This window comes from Ursus arctos, unplaced genomic scaffold (genome assembly GCF_023065955.2).
Source record: "Ursus arctos isolate Adak ecotype North America unplaced genomic scaffold, UrsArc2.0 scaffold_19, whole genome shotgun sequence".
NCBI classification, from domain to species: Eukaryota; Metazoa; Chordata; class Mammalia; order Carnivora; family Ursidae; genus Ursus; species Ursus arctos.
In genome coordinates this window covers 28591507-28605544 of record NW_026622863.1, presented here as the reverse complement: position 1 = coordinate 28605544, position 14038 = coordinate 28591507, and the positions used below count along the sequence as shown (strand labels likewise).

General features: G+C 51.0%; 1 protein-coding gene across 1 annotated transcript; it reads left to right on the top strand.

Annotated features, from left to right (window-relative positions):
* Positions 1–8675: 8675 nt before the first annotated feature.
* LDHD (lactate dehydrogenase D) lies at positions 8676–13237 on the top strand. The gene is made up of 11 exons (XM_026495226.4): positions 8676–8814; positions 9505–9617; positions 9847–9988; positions 10189–10330; positions 10467–10626; positions 10903–11102; positions 11197–11325; positions 11413–11540; positions 12118–12208; positions 12294–12405; positions 12479–13237. The coding sequence occupies exons 1-11, from the start codon at positions 8740–8742 to the stop codon at positions 12642–12644; spliced, it is 1458 nt and encodes a 485-aa protein (XP_026351011.2). The 5' UTR covers positions 8676–8739; the 3' UTR covers positions 12645–13237.
* The last annotated feature ends 801 nt before the right edge of the window (positions 13238–14038 follow it).

Sequence of the window (14038 nt, the reverse complement as noted above, 5' to 3'; positions counted from 1 at the left end):
ATGAAAAAGGCACGCCCAAAGGCTGAGACTTAATACAATTAATAATTTTTACTGCTCCATTAAAGCTACTCTTTTTTTTTTTTTTTAAGATTTTATTTATTTGACAGAGAGAGACAGCCAGCGAGAGAAGGAACACAAGCAGGGGGAGCGGGAGAGGAAGAAGCAGGCTCATAGCGGAGGAGCCTGACGTGGGGCTCGATCCCGTAACGCCGGGATCACATCTTGAGCCGAAGGCAGGCGCTTAACCGCTGTGCCACCCAGGCGCCCCCCATTAAAGCTACTCTTAAGTGAAATGAGCATTGCTTCTCTAGAAGAAGAATTTTGTGCCCCAGAGCACAGAACGCAATGACCGTTAGTCCAGTGGGGTGCCACTCTCTGGAATCCTGCTGTGGCACCAGGAGGGCCCCCGTCCTCTCCAACTGCTTTTGCAGGAAAGTGATGTCTAAGTATTATTAGCAAGGAGCCGATGTGGGGACTTGATCCCAGGACCCCAGGATCATGACCTGAGCTGAAGGCTGACACTTAACCGGCTCAGCCACCCGGGCGCCCTTGTATTTCCACATTCTTTTCAGAAACATTATATATTTCTTCAAGTTTTTATAACTCAAGATCCAGATGAGTCCACATCCTGTGATTGATGTCTTTTAATACGTAGGTACTTCATCCATATCTTTTCTTTCTTTGCCATTTATATGTTGAAAACAGTGTTGTTTCTTCTGAAGAATTTTCACCTTTGCATTTTCCTGATCATGTTAAATTTTAATTATTAACTTTCTGTTCCTTCTCTGGACTCCAAACCTGAGAAGGTCATTGTTTAAGAAGAATTTTTGGCCACATACTAATAGCGATTCCCTACTCCTTGCCAGGTCTTAAAATGATTTTCTTTCTAAGGTCCTGAGTGACAGGGTCGGGTTTTTCCACCAGGTGTCTTTATTTTCTACCCCTTGATTCCACATTCTTTCAATCGAGGTTTGTCAAGCACCTGTGAAGGAGAGCTCCCTCCCCTTGAGAGCTCTCATTCCTGTTGGGGGAGAGGCAATAAACAAAAGGTAAGATATGCCCCACGTCAGGTGGCGCTCACCACTAAAGAGGACCTATCAGGAGTGCTGTGGTGGGGTGCATTTTGGAACAGAGTGGCTAGAGAAGGCTTTACTGAGCAGGTGAAGTTTGAGTCAAGACTCTGCAATCTGGTATTAGGCTCCATAATCATAATTCCATGACTCTACCATCAGACTCTACTGGCAGATGCCTTTGGTTATTCCCAGTGTCTGACGACACCACTCCATCCGCTTTCCATTCCTCCCAGCAAGTCGACTTGCCTCCCTCTTTCATACCTGAGATGATGGAAGGGAAGGATACCTGATACCAGCTTTTCCTTCCCCGTCTGGGGGCTCTGAGAAGTGGCCTTCAATCTATTTTTCTCCCGGCAAAATTGCAAAGTAGGAAGCTGCAAAAAAATCCTTCCAAATCTGAGCAAAGTGAATACCTCATGCTTTCGTTCCTTCATTTTACACATAAATTAAACATAAATGGAACAGCTTGAACCAGCAAAATCCAGTTATCCTACTGAGCATCTGACAAGTTTATCTTTCTCCCTGAGGAGTGAAGGATTCTCTCAATGGCTTAGGAAGATTATATCCAAGGATCCCCTGGGTATACAGGGACTGTTTCATTTATCTCTGCCTTCCCAGCACTATGCTTGGGATAGATGAGGAATGAACGAATGACAGAAACAGGAACTTAATGATACTTGAAATGCAACCAGGACCGGAATCATCCAATTTTGTAGTCCTGTCCACCAGGGGGTCCCAGGGGCTGTCATTGCAGCCTGCATCTTGCCTGAGGGGGGCGGCTACCAGCACCACCCAACTTTTCAGTGCCACCCCCCTCAGGGGAGCAAGTGGTACCCGTGCGAGGGGAGGAGCTGCCCCTTCAGTCTGTTTCTCCTATTGGCCACATCTTGGGTCTGCAAAAAAGTCATTCTGTGTTCTATGCAACTGATGAATTATTGAACTCTACATCTGAAACTAATGTGGTACTATATGTTGGCTAATTGAATTTAAATTTAAAAAAATAAAATGCAGAATAGTTTGTAAAGTGAAAAAACAAAGTCATAGTCATTCTGAATAAGTTTCAGCACTGCATGCATTATTTTTATAGAGGATTTAGAGATAATTTCATATGGATCAGAAAGACGTGGTTAGGGGTACCTGGGTGGCTCAGTTGGTTAAGCATGTGCTTTGGCTCAGGTCATGATTTCAGGGTCCTGGGTTGGGGCTCCACGTTGGGGTTCCTCTTCAGCGAGGAGCCTGCTTCTCCCTCTCCCCGCCCCTCCCCCCTCTCGTGCTCATGCTCTCTCTGTCTCAAATAAATAAATAAAATCTTAAAAAAAAGACATGGGTGTGAGTATTACTGGGCCAAGTATTATTACAAAATTAAGCAACTGAATCAAAGATTCCCATTTTTCATGAGTAGATCCAGAAACAGAATGGATCAGGGTGTCTATTGGTCCAAGTATCTCTGTTTACAAATGGAAAGAATAAAGCTCAGACTTTCTGGCCTCCAGAACTATGAGAAACACATGTTGTTAATGGTTTCAGCAGCTCTAGTGGATTAAGGGATAGGCCCTTCTTGGCTGTCATTGTTTCTCTGACTTTCCTTGTTTTTGTTGACGCTGACAGTTCTGAGGAGTTCTGGTCAGGTATTTTGCAGGATGCTCCTCTATTGGCCTTTGTTCGGTGCTTTTCTCCTGATTGGACAGGAGTTATGGGTTCTGGGGAGGAAAGGTAAGGGACCATTTTCATCATATCATGTCAAGGCTACTCTACCAATTTCCTAGGGCTTTCATAACAAAGTACCACAAGCTAACTTAAAGCAACATAAATTTGTTCTTTCCTGATTCTGGAGCCTGAAAGTCTGAAATCAAGGCATTGGCAGAGACATGCAACCTCTGAAACCCATGGGAAAATCCTTCTTTGCTTCTCTCTAGCTTCCAGTGGTTTCCCTAGCTTCCTTGGCTCCTGCTGCAGCACGTCAGTCCCTGCCTCCTTTGTCACACGACATTCTCAGCTCTTGTCCCTATGTCTCTTCTCTTCTTACAAGGACACCAGTCATATTGGATTAAGGGCCAACCCTACTCCAGAATCACTCCGTCTTAACTAATTACACCTGCAATGACCCAACTTCCAAATAGAGTCAAATTCTGAGGTCTTGGGAAGGACATGAATTTGGGGAGGCTACTCTTGAACCCAGCACAGGTGCATGCTATCAACACAATTTATGACTGTTGATACTGACCTTGGCCAAGTAGTGTTTGTCAGATCTCTCCACTGCAAACTGGCTCTTTTCCTTTCCCCTTTCCATTGTACTCTTTGGAAAGAAGTCACTCTGAACAGCCCACATTTTGGGAGTGGGAAGTTATGCTCCCTATCTTTAGGGTTGAGTATCTCCATAACTTATTTGGAATTCTTCGGCATGGGGGACTTGTCTCTTCTCCTCATGTATTAATTTATTCAATCAATCCAGTATATATGTGTGGTTGTATCGGAACTGTTAATTCGTGCCCCTGTGGTACTGACTAGAGCATAGTACTTATGGGCAGTTTCTTTTGCCTTTAGTCTTACACACTCCATTCCCGAAGTTACTTAAGTCAGCACTTCTCTCCCCCCCCCTCCTTCAGGGAGGTTGCTCCATGCATTTAGAAAGCTGCAGTTAAATTCTCTTGTCACAGCCTGCATTCTTTCCTGGGATCTTCCAACCCCCTAAATGATTTTTTAAAAATTTGTTTGCAGTAAGAAGAGGTTTACTCTTGGTGTTGTAAAGTTCCCTAGGTTTTGAACATCCCCTAAGGTCATGTATCCACCATTACTGTATCAGACAGAATAGCTTTACCACCGTAAAAATCCCCTGTAGTTCATGTATTCATCCCCTGCAGCTCAAATCCCTGGCAACCACTGGTCTTTTTACTGCCTCCCTAGTTTTATCTTTTCCAGATTGTCACATGGTTGGAATCATATGCTATGTCGCTTTTTCAGACTGATTTCTTTCGCTTGGCACTATGCACTTAAGATTCCTCCATGTCTTTGTGTGACTTTTCGGAGCTGACAAATATTCCCTTGTATTAATGGACTATGGTTGGCTTACCCATACATCTTTGGATGGACAACTTGGTTGATTCTAGTTTTTTGGTGATTATGAACAAAGCTGCTGTAAACATTCATGTGCAGACTTCTGTAGGGACATACGTTTTCAACTCAATTGGGTAAGTACTCAGGAACAAGATTGCTAGATCATATGGTAAGACTATGTTTAGCTTTATAAGAAACTGTCAAGCTGTCTTCCAAAGTGATTGTCCCATTTTGCATTCCCACCAGCAGTGAATGAGAATTCCTGTTGCTCTGTGTCCTTGTCAGCATTTGATGTCAATTTTTAAAAATTTTTCATCATTCTAAAATGTGCTTAGTGGCATCTTGTTTTAACTTGTAATTCTGTGATGACAGGTGATGTTAAGCATCTCTTCATATGCTTATTTTCCATCTGTATGATTTCATTGGTGACGTGTCTGTTCAGATCTTTTGCCCATTTTTAAATCTTGTTTTTTGTTTTCTTATTGTTGCATTTAGGAGCACACCTAACACACAACTCCTGAGTTCTAAATACTACTCTCCACTTAAAGGAACCAGAAGTCCTTGGAAAAGTGGTTGGTTACTGGTCTAAGCAGGGGACAGACAGGATGAGCCTGGACTATCTTAGAGTACTAGAAAGCAAGATAGTGCTCAAAAAAAAGTACGCACTACTCTAAAGGGCACAGAAACCCATATGGCAGAGGCCTCCAGTGGCCAAAGCCAAAACTGACTGATCACCAAAATAATGACAATATTAGGTTATAACCTATTGAATAAAATAAATATCCATGAGCCCATATTAGTAATATATAAATAACTGAGTAAGTAAATAAATAAATAAGGCAGAAGGGATGACTCTTCCTTAGAGAATAATTCTAATTAAATAATATAGAAAGAACAAGAGAAGTAGAAAATCACCATTAGAACACACAATACCACAATAACAATAATTACAGACAAGATCCATCAGTAGATGCTAAGAATAGTGGATGAAAGTGAAGTGAAACAGGATATTTGCACAGTCTTCAAGTATCTACCCCAATATATTTATTAATTAAAAAGAGAAAAATAGTAACTTCACAGTGCCGAAACCCCACAGACATGACCTAAACCAAGTGATCAATGTTAACTCACTGCTAATACGACACACCGACATCTTAAACCGCCTATACGATATATTGAGAAGAGCACATTGCTTCTGTGGTATTGGTGCCAAACGAGCATGACCTCAATCTACTCACGAGAAAACATCAGGCAATCCAAACTGAAGAACATTCAGTAAAGTAACTGACCAGTACTCCTCAAAATGTCAAGGTCAGAAAGACAAGGAAAGATGAAGGAATTGTCACAGGTTGTAGGAGACAAAGGAGCCAAGACAACTCAATGCAGAATGAGATGATGGATTAGATCCTGGACCAAACAACTCCTCCACCAAAAAAACCAAACCAAGCCAAACCAAACCAAAACAAAACAAAAAAACAAGAGGACGTTAGCGGAAGAGCTGAAATCAAATTTGCATCAATCCTCTGTCAATGAGTATTTTACTGGTTCTTAGTTTTGACAACTGTACTATGGTTACATATAATGTAAACACTAGTGAAAACCAAGATAAGGGTATATAGGAACTCCCTGTACTATTTTTGCAATTTTTCTGTAAGTCAAAAATTATTTAAAAATACAAAGTTAAAAGTCATTTTGATACTCACCTTTTATCTGTTAGTTACATAAAAATATCTTCCTCTTCTGGGACTACAGTAGAGTAGATGCATTTCCAAGCTGGTGCCTTAGTTGTACCTCCCAAAGGCCATTCCACCATTGCTCTGACCTGACCGCCTCCCCCCAAAAAAAGTGGGTTGTTTGGCCTTAGGTGATGTTATGTGGTATACTATGTTGGTGGATCAAATACTCTGTGAACCTTCAGACAGCAGGCCTGGCTGAGGCCATGGAGGCAAGAGAGGCAAACACAGACACAGAATATGTGTTGTGTTGATTTCAGCCCACATAAACTGCTCCCCTTTCAGAGTGGAAGAGGTCCGATGTAATTGACTTGTGACCAAGTGGCTGGCTGGTCTCCTAGAGGAATGGTACTATGTGGGGGATTCAATGTTGCAGTAGCATTAACACCCAGCAGTGGCAGTAGCCAGATCAGCCTTAGTGAGTGGGCTCTATGCTGGTGGATCCGTTATTAGCCTCTATCCCTACTACCATTGAGCCAGCGCTGGTGTGGTCATTGACCACTGATATCATTGGCCAGTGATAACCGGCAGAATCATGCTATTTGCTTCGTTTGGTCTCTTCCGTGGCAGATGCTCACTGGTGAGTGTTAACATGTCATACCTGTGCTATAGAGATCCCACTGTGTGCTTACTCCTAGACATCCATCTACATGCCTCTTCTCCAAACCTCTTTGACCCTGATTTTCCAATCTTTCTCCTCATAGGCCTTTTTTTTTTTTAAAAAAGATTTTATTTATTTATTTGACAGAGAGAGAGAGACAGCCAGAGAGAGAGGGAACACAAGCAGGGGGAACGGGAGAGGAAGAAGCAGGCTCCCAGTGGAGGAGCCTGATGTGGGGCTCGATCCCAGGACTCCGGGATCACGCCCTGAGCTGAAGGCAGACGCTTAACGACTAAGCCACCCAGGCGCCCCACTCCTCATAGGCCCTTGACCATGCAGTAAAGCCATTCACCATTGCCCATGAGCCCATACTTATTCTTCTATTGGGCCATCTTTCTTTTTACAAAAGGGGACGATCAGGTGCATGACCTGGAGCTCTGCCAACTGGAGGGACTTCAGTTACCACCTACGTAGAGCTATAGTGCAGCAATAGTCCCCTGTTAGCTTACCCTCATACTGAGCCAACCCATTCATGAATCGAGCTTGAACTTTTCCTTCTTCTATCAGCTGGTTGTAAGTGTTCCCCCTTATGACCAAATAGGTGTGAGCTGAGGGAAAGGTGCTGGCCAGGCAATGGTGGGTGATCTGGGGATCCGAGCCACCTACCCGTGCAGCTTACTTTGCCCTCTGGCCCTGCTTGTGCCCAATTTTGTCTATTCCTCTTTTGTCTAGTGATGGGTTGTTTTGGACCCACCTGCCTTTACGGCTTGGTGAGTCTGATAGAACACAGCTCATGATGGCCAGCTCCAGCCATCTGGCCACTTGATGTCTTGTTATCACACTCACCATCGTAACTAGGACCTAGTAGTGGGCCAAGGGCACTTTTCTGAATGGTGTATACTGTTGCAAATGTCATGACCCTGCTCCCAAACCTTAGGGATCTACATTGGGGTTCTTCTTTTAGGGTTTGCCGCAAACTCTCTTTGGCGTCTCTCCTCCAACCATAGATACCTCCAGTACCATTAGCTACATGTGGCTAATGGAAGCACAGACACAGAATACTTCCGGAAACAGAAAGTTACCCTGGACAGTGCCACATCTTGACCTAACAATTTACATGAAATACAGACACTAGAGGAAGCTATTAAGCAATACCACATGGATGTACTCATCCACATACAGAATGTGGAAAATTCTGCAGAACAAGTGACCGACCCGGTTTCTTGAACAAATAAATGGCATGGGAAAACAAGTGAGCAGGGAGGGAAACCGCTAGAGATGAGAAGAGATTTATGAGACATGTTAACCAAATGCATTGTGTGGACTTTCACGGGCTCTTGATTTGAACTAACCAACTGTAAAAGAGACGTTTTTTGAGACAAGCCACTTAAGCAACGCACTGAGAGTGGAAATGTGAATTCATTCAAACGTGGTTGGGGAGAAGGACCCAAGTAGGAGTTTGTATTCGTGATTCAATTGAGAAGAAAAACAAAGCTGGGAATAGCTTTATCTTAGTAATGTTAGCAGCATGCTTCTCCAAATTTGCTGTGGAAGGAAAACGGAGCTTGGAAGAGCTTCAAGAGCGGCAGCCACATCACCGCAGGATGGTTCTGAAATCCACCCAGCAGGAGGGTGGAGATGAAAGAACAGCCGTCTTTCCCTTCACTTAGCTGGTGAACTATACGGCTTACTTAGCTCTCCTCTTCCAGGGAGCCTTCCGGGCTTGCCTCACTTCCTTACACCATCCCACCCCTAAGTTGCCTCCCTGCACTTCCCTCCTCATAGTCCTGCTCTCTGTCTCCTCTAAGTGTGACAGAAGCTGAGAGTGCAGAGTAAGAGAGAAGAAGGGTGTGTGCCAAGGCCCTGAGCTGAGCTGGAGCTCAGGGGATACAGGAACCCAAAGGGAAACTGGAACTCAGACGCCAAAGAGGAGACTGGAAAGAAGTGGGGTAGGTGGAGAGGAAGCCGGGACCAGCAGGACCTTTAAGTCCGTGGCAAAGAGACTGCCTTTGTTTGAAAGACCAAGGGAAGGCACCGCAGAGCACGAAGCCAGGGAGAGGCTGCTATGCCGTTTGCCCTTGTGTTAAGCCTCACCTCTCCTTTAGAAGTACTGACCCACATGCCTACTGCCGAACCTGACTCAGCAAGGTCTGGCAGGGCCACCTTAAGGCCGCGCCACCTTAAGCAGTCCCCCCCCACCACCGCCCCAGCCATTGGGCTGGCACGGCCACCTGGCCACCCGCCTCTGTGCGCACACCCCTCTGGCTGCTGCCTCACCATGGCCAGTCTGCTCCGGGCTGCTGGGACCTGGGGGCTGTTCCCCTGGAGGGGCTACTGCTCCAGGGGGACACAGGTAGGTGGGGGGGACCCCGCTGGAGGGTGGGGGGCCGGATGTCAAGTTTCTACCAGGCTCCGTGCTGCACCAGAACCCTATGACCTTGGGCAGCAGATGACTGGGCTCACTGTGTACCAAGCGTTGGTGTTGAGATGGGCCGAGGCCCCCTCAGCTGCCACAAATGGGGCTGGGGGGTGTAAAATCAAAAGCTTGTGGGCTCCAGGGCGCCCTGTACAAAACGTACAGACACATTTTGAAACAATGCCTGGGAGGTAAGAGGACTGGCAATGGGGTTTTCCTTCCCATTCTCCCTTTATCAAGCTCGGTGTTCCCCGGTGTGCCTGGGACAGTGGTGGAGGAAGGACAGAGATAAGTAACCCTTCGAAGCCACTAAGGCAGGTCTGGCTACGTTATGGAGCCCTGTGATGCTCCTTTGTGTGGAGTGAATCTGGTTCCTATTTTTACCCAGGTAGTGTTTTTTCCCAAGTGAAACATTGACCTCGATGGTTCTGTTTGGAAAGGGGCATTCTTGTTGAGTGGGTTTGCTTCCAGTGGGCCCACTGGCAAGGCCTAGCTGCTGGCCCTTGGGGTGGTGTCAGTGGGGTGCAGGGAGGCCAGAAGAGCTGGCAGCCCCTCCCCCACTCCAGGACCTGCCACGGGGCCCCAGGTGCCTCTGAGTGACTCTAGCAGTGTGTTTCTTTTTTGCAGGGGGAGCTCGGCAAAGGCTTTGTGGAGGCTCTGAAGGCAGTTGTGGGGAGCCCCCACGTGTCCACTGCTGCTGCAGACTGCGAGCAGCACGGGCACGATGAGTCCATTCACAGGTGTGGGGGCCCTTCCCCCATCAGAGCCCTGGGCTGGGAGTAAGAGTCCTGGGCTGTCTTCTCCCCCACCCATCCGTTTTAGGGGGGTTCTGGCATTCTCTACCTCTCCTTCGTGCGCATCCCTCTCCCACCATGTAGCCTCAGGCCCTGTGATATCTTGGGGCTCCTTGGACATGAGCAGAACCAGAGGGCACCATGCTCCCAGAAACTGCTAAGGGTCTGCTTCCAGGTGCCAACCTCCAGGGGCCGTGGTGTGGCCCCAGAATGTGGAACAGGTCAGCCGGCTGGCAGCCCTGTGCTACAGCGAAGGAGTCCCCATCATCCCATTTGGCACTGGCACTGGGCTCGAGGGTGGAGTCTGCGCTGTGCAGGTAGGCAGCCCCCCAACCCGCCCTGCCTGGGCTCTGGCCCCCTCCCACTTGTCACACTGTGGCTGCCTCCACCCCACCTTACCTGCCATCTGGGGGCTGCGGACTGGCTGCCAGGTCAGCCTGGAGGTGAGGTCCTATGGAAGGTGGCCTGGCCCTGGGAAGACGGAGGTCCATCAGCTCCTTGGCACCCCTCCTGCCAGGGCGGTGTCTGCGTCAACCTGACCCACATGGACCGAATCCTGAAGCTGAATCCAGAGGACTTCTCTGTGGTGGTGGAGCCAGGCGTCACCCGCAAAGTTCTCAACACCTACCTGCGGGACAGTGGCCTCTGGTTTCCTGTGGGTAGGCTGGAACTTGAGTCCCCTCCCCAGGGCCCTGAGGGCTCCCAGGTGGCAGGGCTGTTTGTGGGGCTCGAGGGGACCCCTCCGTCCCCGGGTGCATGCCCCAGGCTGCCTTCCGCCCACTCTTTGCCCCGCAGACCCAGGTGCGGATGCCTCTCTCTGTGGCATGGTGGCCACTGCGGCCTCCGGCACAAACGCTGTGCGCTACGGCACCATGCGGGACAACGTGCTCAACCTGGAGGTGGTGCTGCCTGACGGCCGGCTGCTTCACACTGCAGGCCTCGGCCGCCACTTCCGGTGAGCACCGTCTCCCCGCCGATAGGGGGCCTCCTGCATTGGAGGCCCAGGCTTCTGAGGGGTCTGAGATTCCTGTCACACAGGCCAAAGTGGAAGGTGTGGCGGTTCTCCCTGTGCCAGGCTAATTTGGGCTGTTCCTTGACGGCAGGCCAGGGCCGACTCCCCACCTGGCAGGGGCCTGGGGGACGGTGCTGGGCTTCCAGCTCAGTCTTGTGGCCAGAAACCCATCATCTCATGGCCGGGCACTCACCTGCCTTGTGTGTCACCCGGGTCCAGGAAGAGCGCAGCTGGCTACAACCTCACAGGGCTCTTTGTGGGCTCTGAGGGGACACTGGGACTCATCACAGCTGCCACCCTGCGCTTGCACCCTGCCCCTGAGGCCATGGTGGCCGCCACCTGTGCATTTCCCAGTGTCCAGGCGGCCGTGGACACCACTGTTCACATCCTCCAGGCTGCAGTGCCCGTGGCCCGCATTGGTGAGCTGGGGACTAGACAGTCTAGGTGGGCTCCCCGGAAGAGGCCCCCTTTGAAGTCTGGGCCTCACCTCACCTGCCCTCTCCTTGGCCCCAGAGTTTCTGGATGAAGTCATGATGGATGCCTGCAACAGGCACAGCCAACTGAACTGCTCCGTGGCACCCACACTCTTCCTCGAGTTCCATGGTTCTGAGCGGGCACTGGCCGAGCAGATAGAGCAGGCAGGTGTGCTGGGTGCTGTGGGGTGCAGGGCACAGGCTGGCCCTGAGTAAGGCCCCGTGTGAACCCCCCTCCCCGCCTCCGGCCTTGCAGAGGAGATCACCCAGCACAATGGAGGCTCCCACTTCTGCTGGGCCAAGGAGGCTGAGGAGCGCAGCCGGCTCTGGGCGGCGCGGCACAACGCCTGGTACGCCGCTCTGGCCCTGCGGCCGGGCTGCAAGGTGAGTTGGGCTGGGGTGGACGTGGCTCCCACACCCCACCATCCTGTTGTCCCGAGCAGTAGGCTGGGACCCACAGGGGCAGCACTGCCCCTACCCAGCTGTTTCTCAGACGCTGTCTAGCGGGAAAGTAGTTGTCTGCCAAACCCTCGTGGAGGGAGCCCCGGCCTGGGCACAGGGACAGTGCAGGCGCTCTTAGGGTTTGTGCACACGGAGGAGAGGCTGGCTGGAGAGAGATGATGAAGCAGAAGGGGTCAGCCCACAGGAAGGGGAGACTGGGCTCCAGGCAGCACGTGCGAAGGCTCGGCCACGTGGGCTGCTCGGGGCCCTGCACAGAGCTGGGTGGGAAGCAAGGTGACAGCTGGGAAAGCCTCCACGGGTAGGGCAGGGCAGGGCAGGGCACTCACTTTGGCCGCTAGTCCGGTTGTCCAGGGAAAACAGGCCTGGAGAAAAGCAGCTAGTTTTTGTGGGTGAGGCCAAGCCTCCTCTGACCTGTTCTTAACCTCGACCACAATGACCTCTTACCTCTGGGCCGGCAGGGGGTGAGGGGGGAGAACCTCACAAACCTGCCCCCACCTAGGGCTATTCCACTGACGTGTGCGTGCCCATCTCCCGGCTGCCGGAGATCCTGGTGCAGACCAAGGAGGACCTGAAGGCCTCGGGACTCACAGGTCCGCATGCCCACTGCTGGAGCACCGTGCAGGAGGGGAGGGAGAGGCCTGGCTGGGGCAGCAGCTCTGTCTTCTGGGCCCCTAGGAACCATTGTTGGACACGTGGGCGATGGCAATTTCCACTGCATCCTGGTGGTAGACCCAGAGGACCCCGAGGAGCTCGACAGGGTCAAGGCCTTTGGAAAACAGCTGGGCAGGTAAGAGCAAATCCCTTGGCTGGTGGGGAGGGGGGAGGAGCACCCTGCTGAGGACCTCTTCACTGGCTCCCAGGCGGGCACTGGCACTCCACGGAACGTGTACTGGGGAACATGGCATTGGACTGGGCAAGCAGCAGCTGCTACAGGAGGAGGTGGGCGCCGTGGGCATGGAGACCATGCAGCAGCTGAAGGCCATGCTGGATCCCCGAGGCCTCATGAACCCAGGCAAGGTGCTGTGAGGGGCTCCAAGCACCTGGCCCACAAGCTCCCAGACAGTGGAACCTCCTGTTCTGGAACCTTCCTTCTTGTCATAGAACAGTTCTGTCAAGGACCTGCAGAGGTCCTTGATTGCCTTCCCCTTGGTCCGGGCCTCCTTGCTGCTGGGGGCCGGGGGCAAGGCCTCAGGGACTCAGCTCTCTCAGCCCTATTCCGCCTGCCTGGTGACAGGAACATGCCTTTTCTGGTGTAGGTGTCCTTGGGCCCCTGAAGAACCCCATCTGCAGTTGAGCAGGCAGTACCTGTGAATGGCCTCTTGTGCCTGCCTCCCCACCTCCTTCATGTTCTCTGTCCTTTGTCCTTGTCCCTCCTTCCTCCTCCCCTGCCTGTCCTCTGACTTACTGCAGCCTGGGAGGGAGGGAATGGTGTTTAGGCTACAGAAAGTCGCCAGCTGCTGCTGGTGGGAGCTCCAGTGCCTGAAGATCTGCCCATGGCCGACATCCCTCACGACAGACTACCCCACTGAGCCTGGACTGGGCCTAAGCACATTCTGAACATGTTTTTCAAGTGGCTGCTGCCAGTCAGTGAAAATAGAAGTGAAGTTTTTCTCCTTGTATTATACTTCTCCATGGTGTGATGTATTCTATCACTAGCTCTCCCCCTCGAAGTCAGATCTGCCTTCCCCTGGGCCTCCCCGTGGCCAGACCACTTGGCCTGCGAACTTGTCTGTTGTTCCTAAGCCCACAAGGAGGCGCCCGACACCATAGCATCCGCTCAGGGCAGTGGCACCCAGGACTCCCCTCTGTCCAGGGCCTACAGCTCTCTGCCCAGGGTCCCCTCCCTACATCCCCAAGGTTGGGGTGGGGGAGGCTTGGTGTCCTGGAAGCCAATCTCTAAACTCTGTCCCAGGAGCCTATCATGCGAGGGCCCATCTCCCTTGGCCCCCGAGCAAAGGCGCTGGGGGAGCAAAGCAGGGAGGCCAGTGGGACCCTCCCATCTCACCTCATCCCCACAAGCTACTGTTGAGCTCCTTCCCTGCCTCCCCCCTTGGACCCCTCCCCGCCTCTCCCCATCAGCTGTCCAGGCCCTGGGCAGAGGCCGCTCTTCTGGAACTCCTCAGCCCAACTTGGTTCTTGGAAGCCACCCTAATGCTGGACTGAGCCCAGTTTGCTCCTCTGTGACATTTCTACCCCCAGGCTGCGAGCAGTCGCCGTGCCAAGGGGTGGTGTGGGGGCAAGCCTCATTGGCTCTCCCCAAGCGACCCGCTACACGAACAATCTAAGTGTTAGCCACGCCTGTTTCGGACACACAGCTCACTAGCCCCACCCCCCACCTCCACTTGCACTGCCTCGCCCCAAGCCCGGGGAGAAGTCTGCAATGGAGGGTTCTCCCCTTACTGGGGATGGATCCTCTCTGA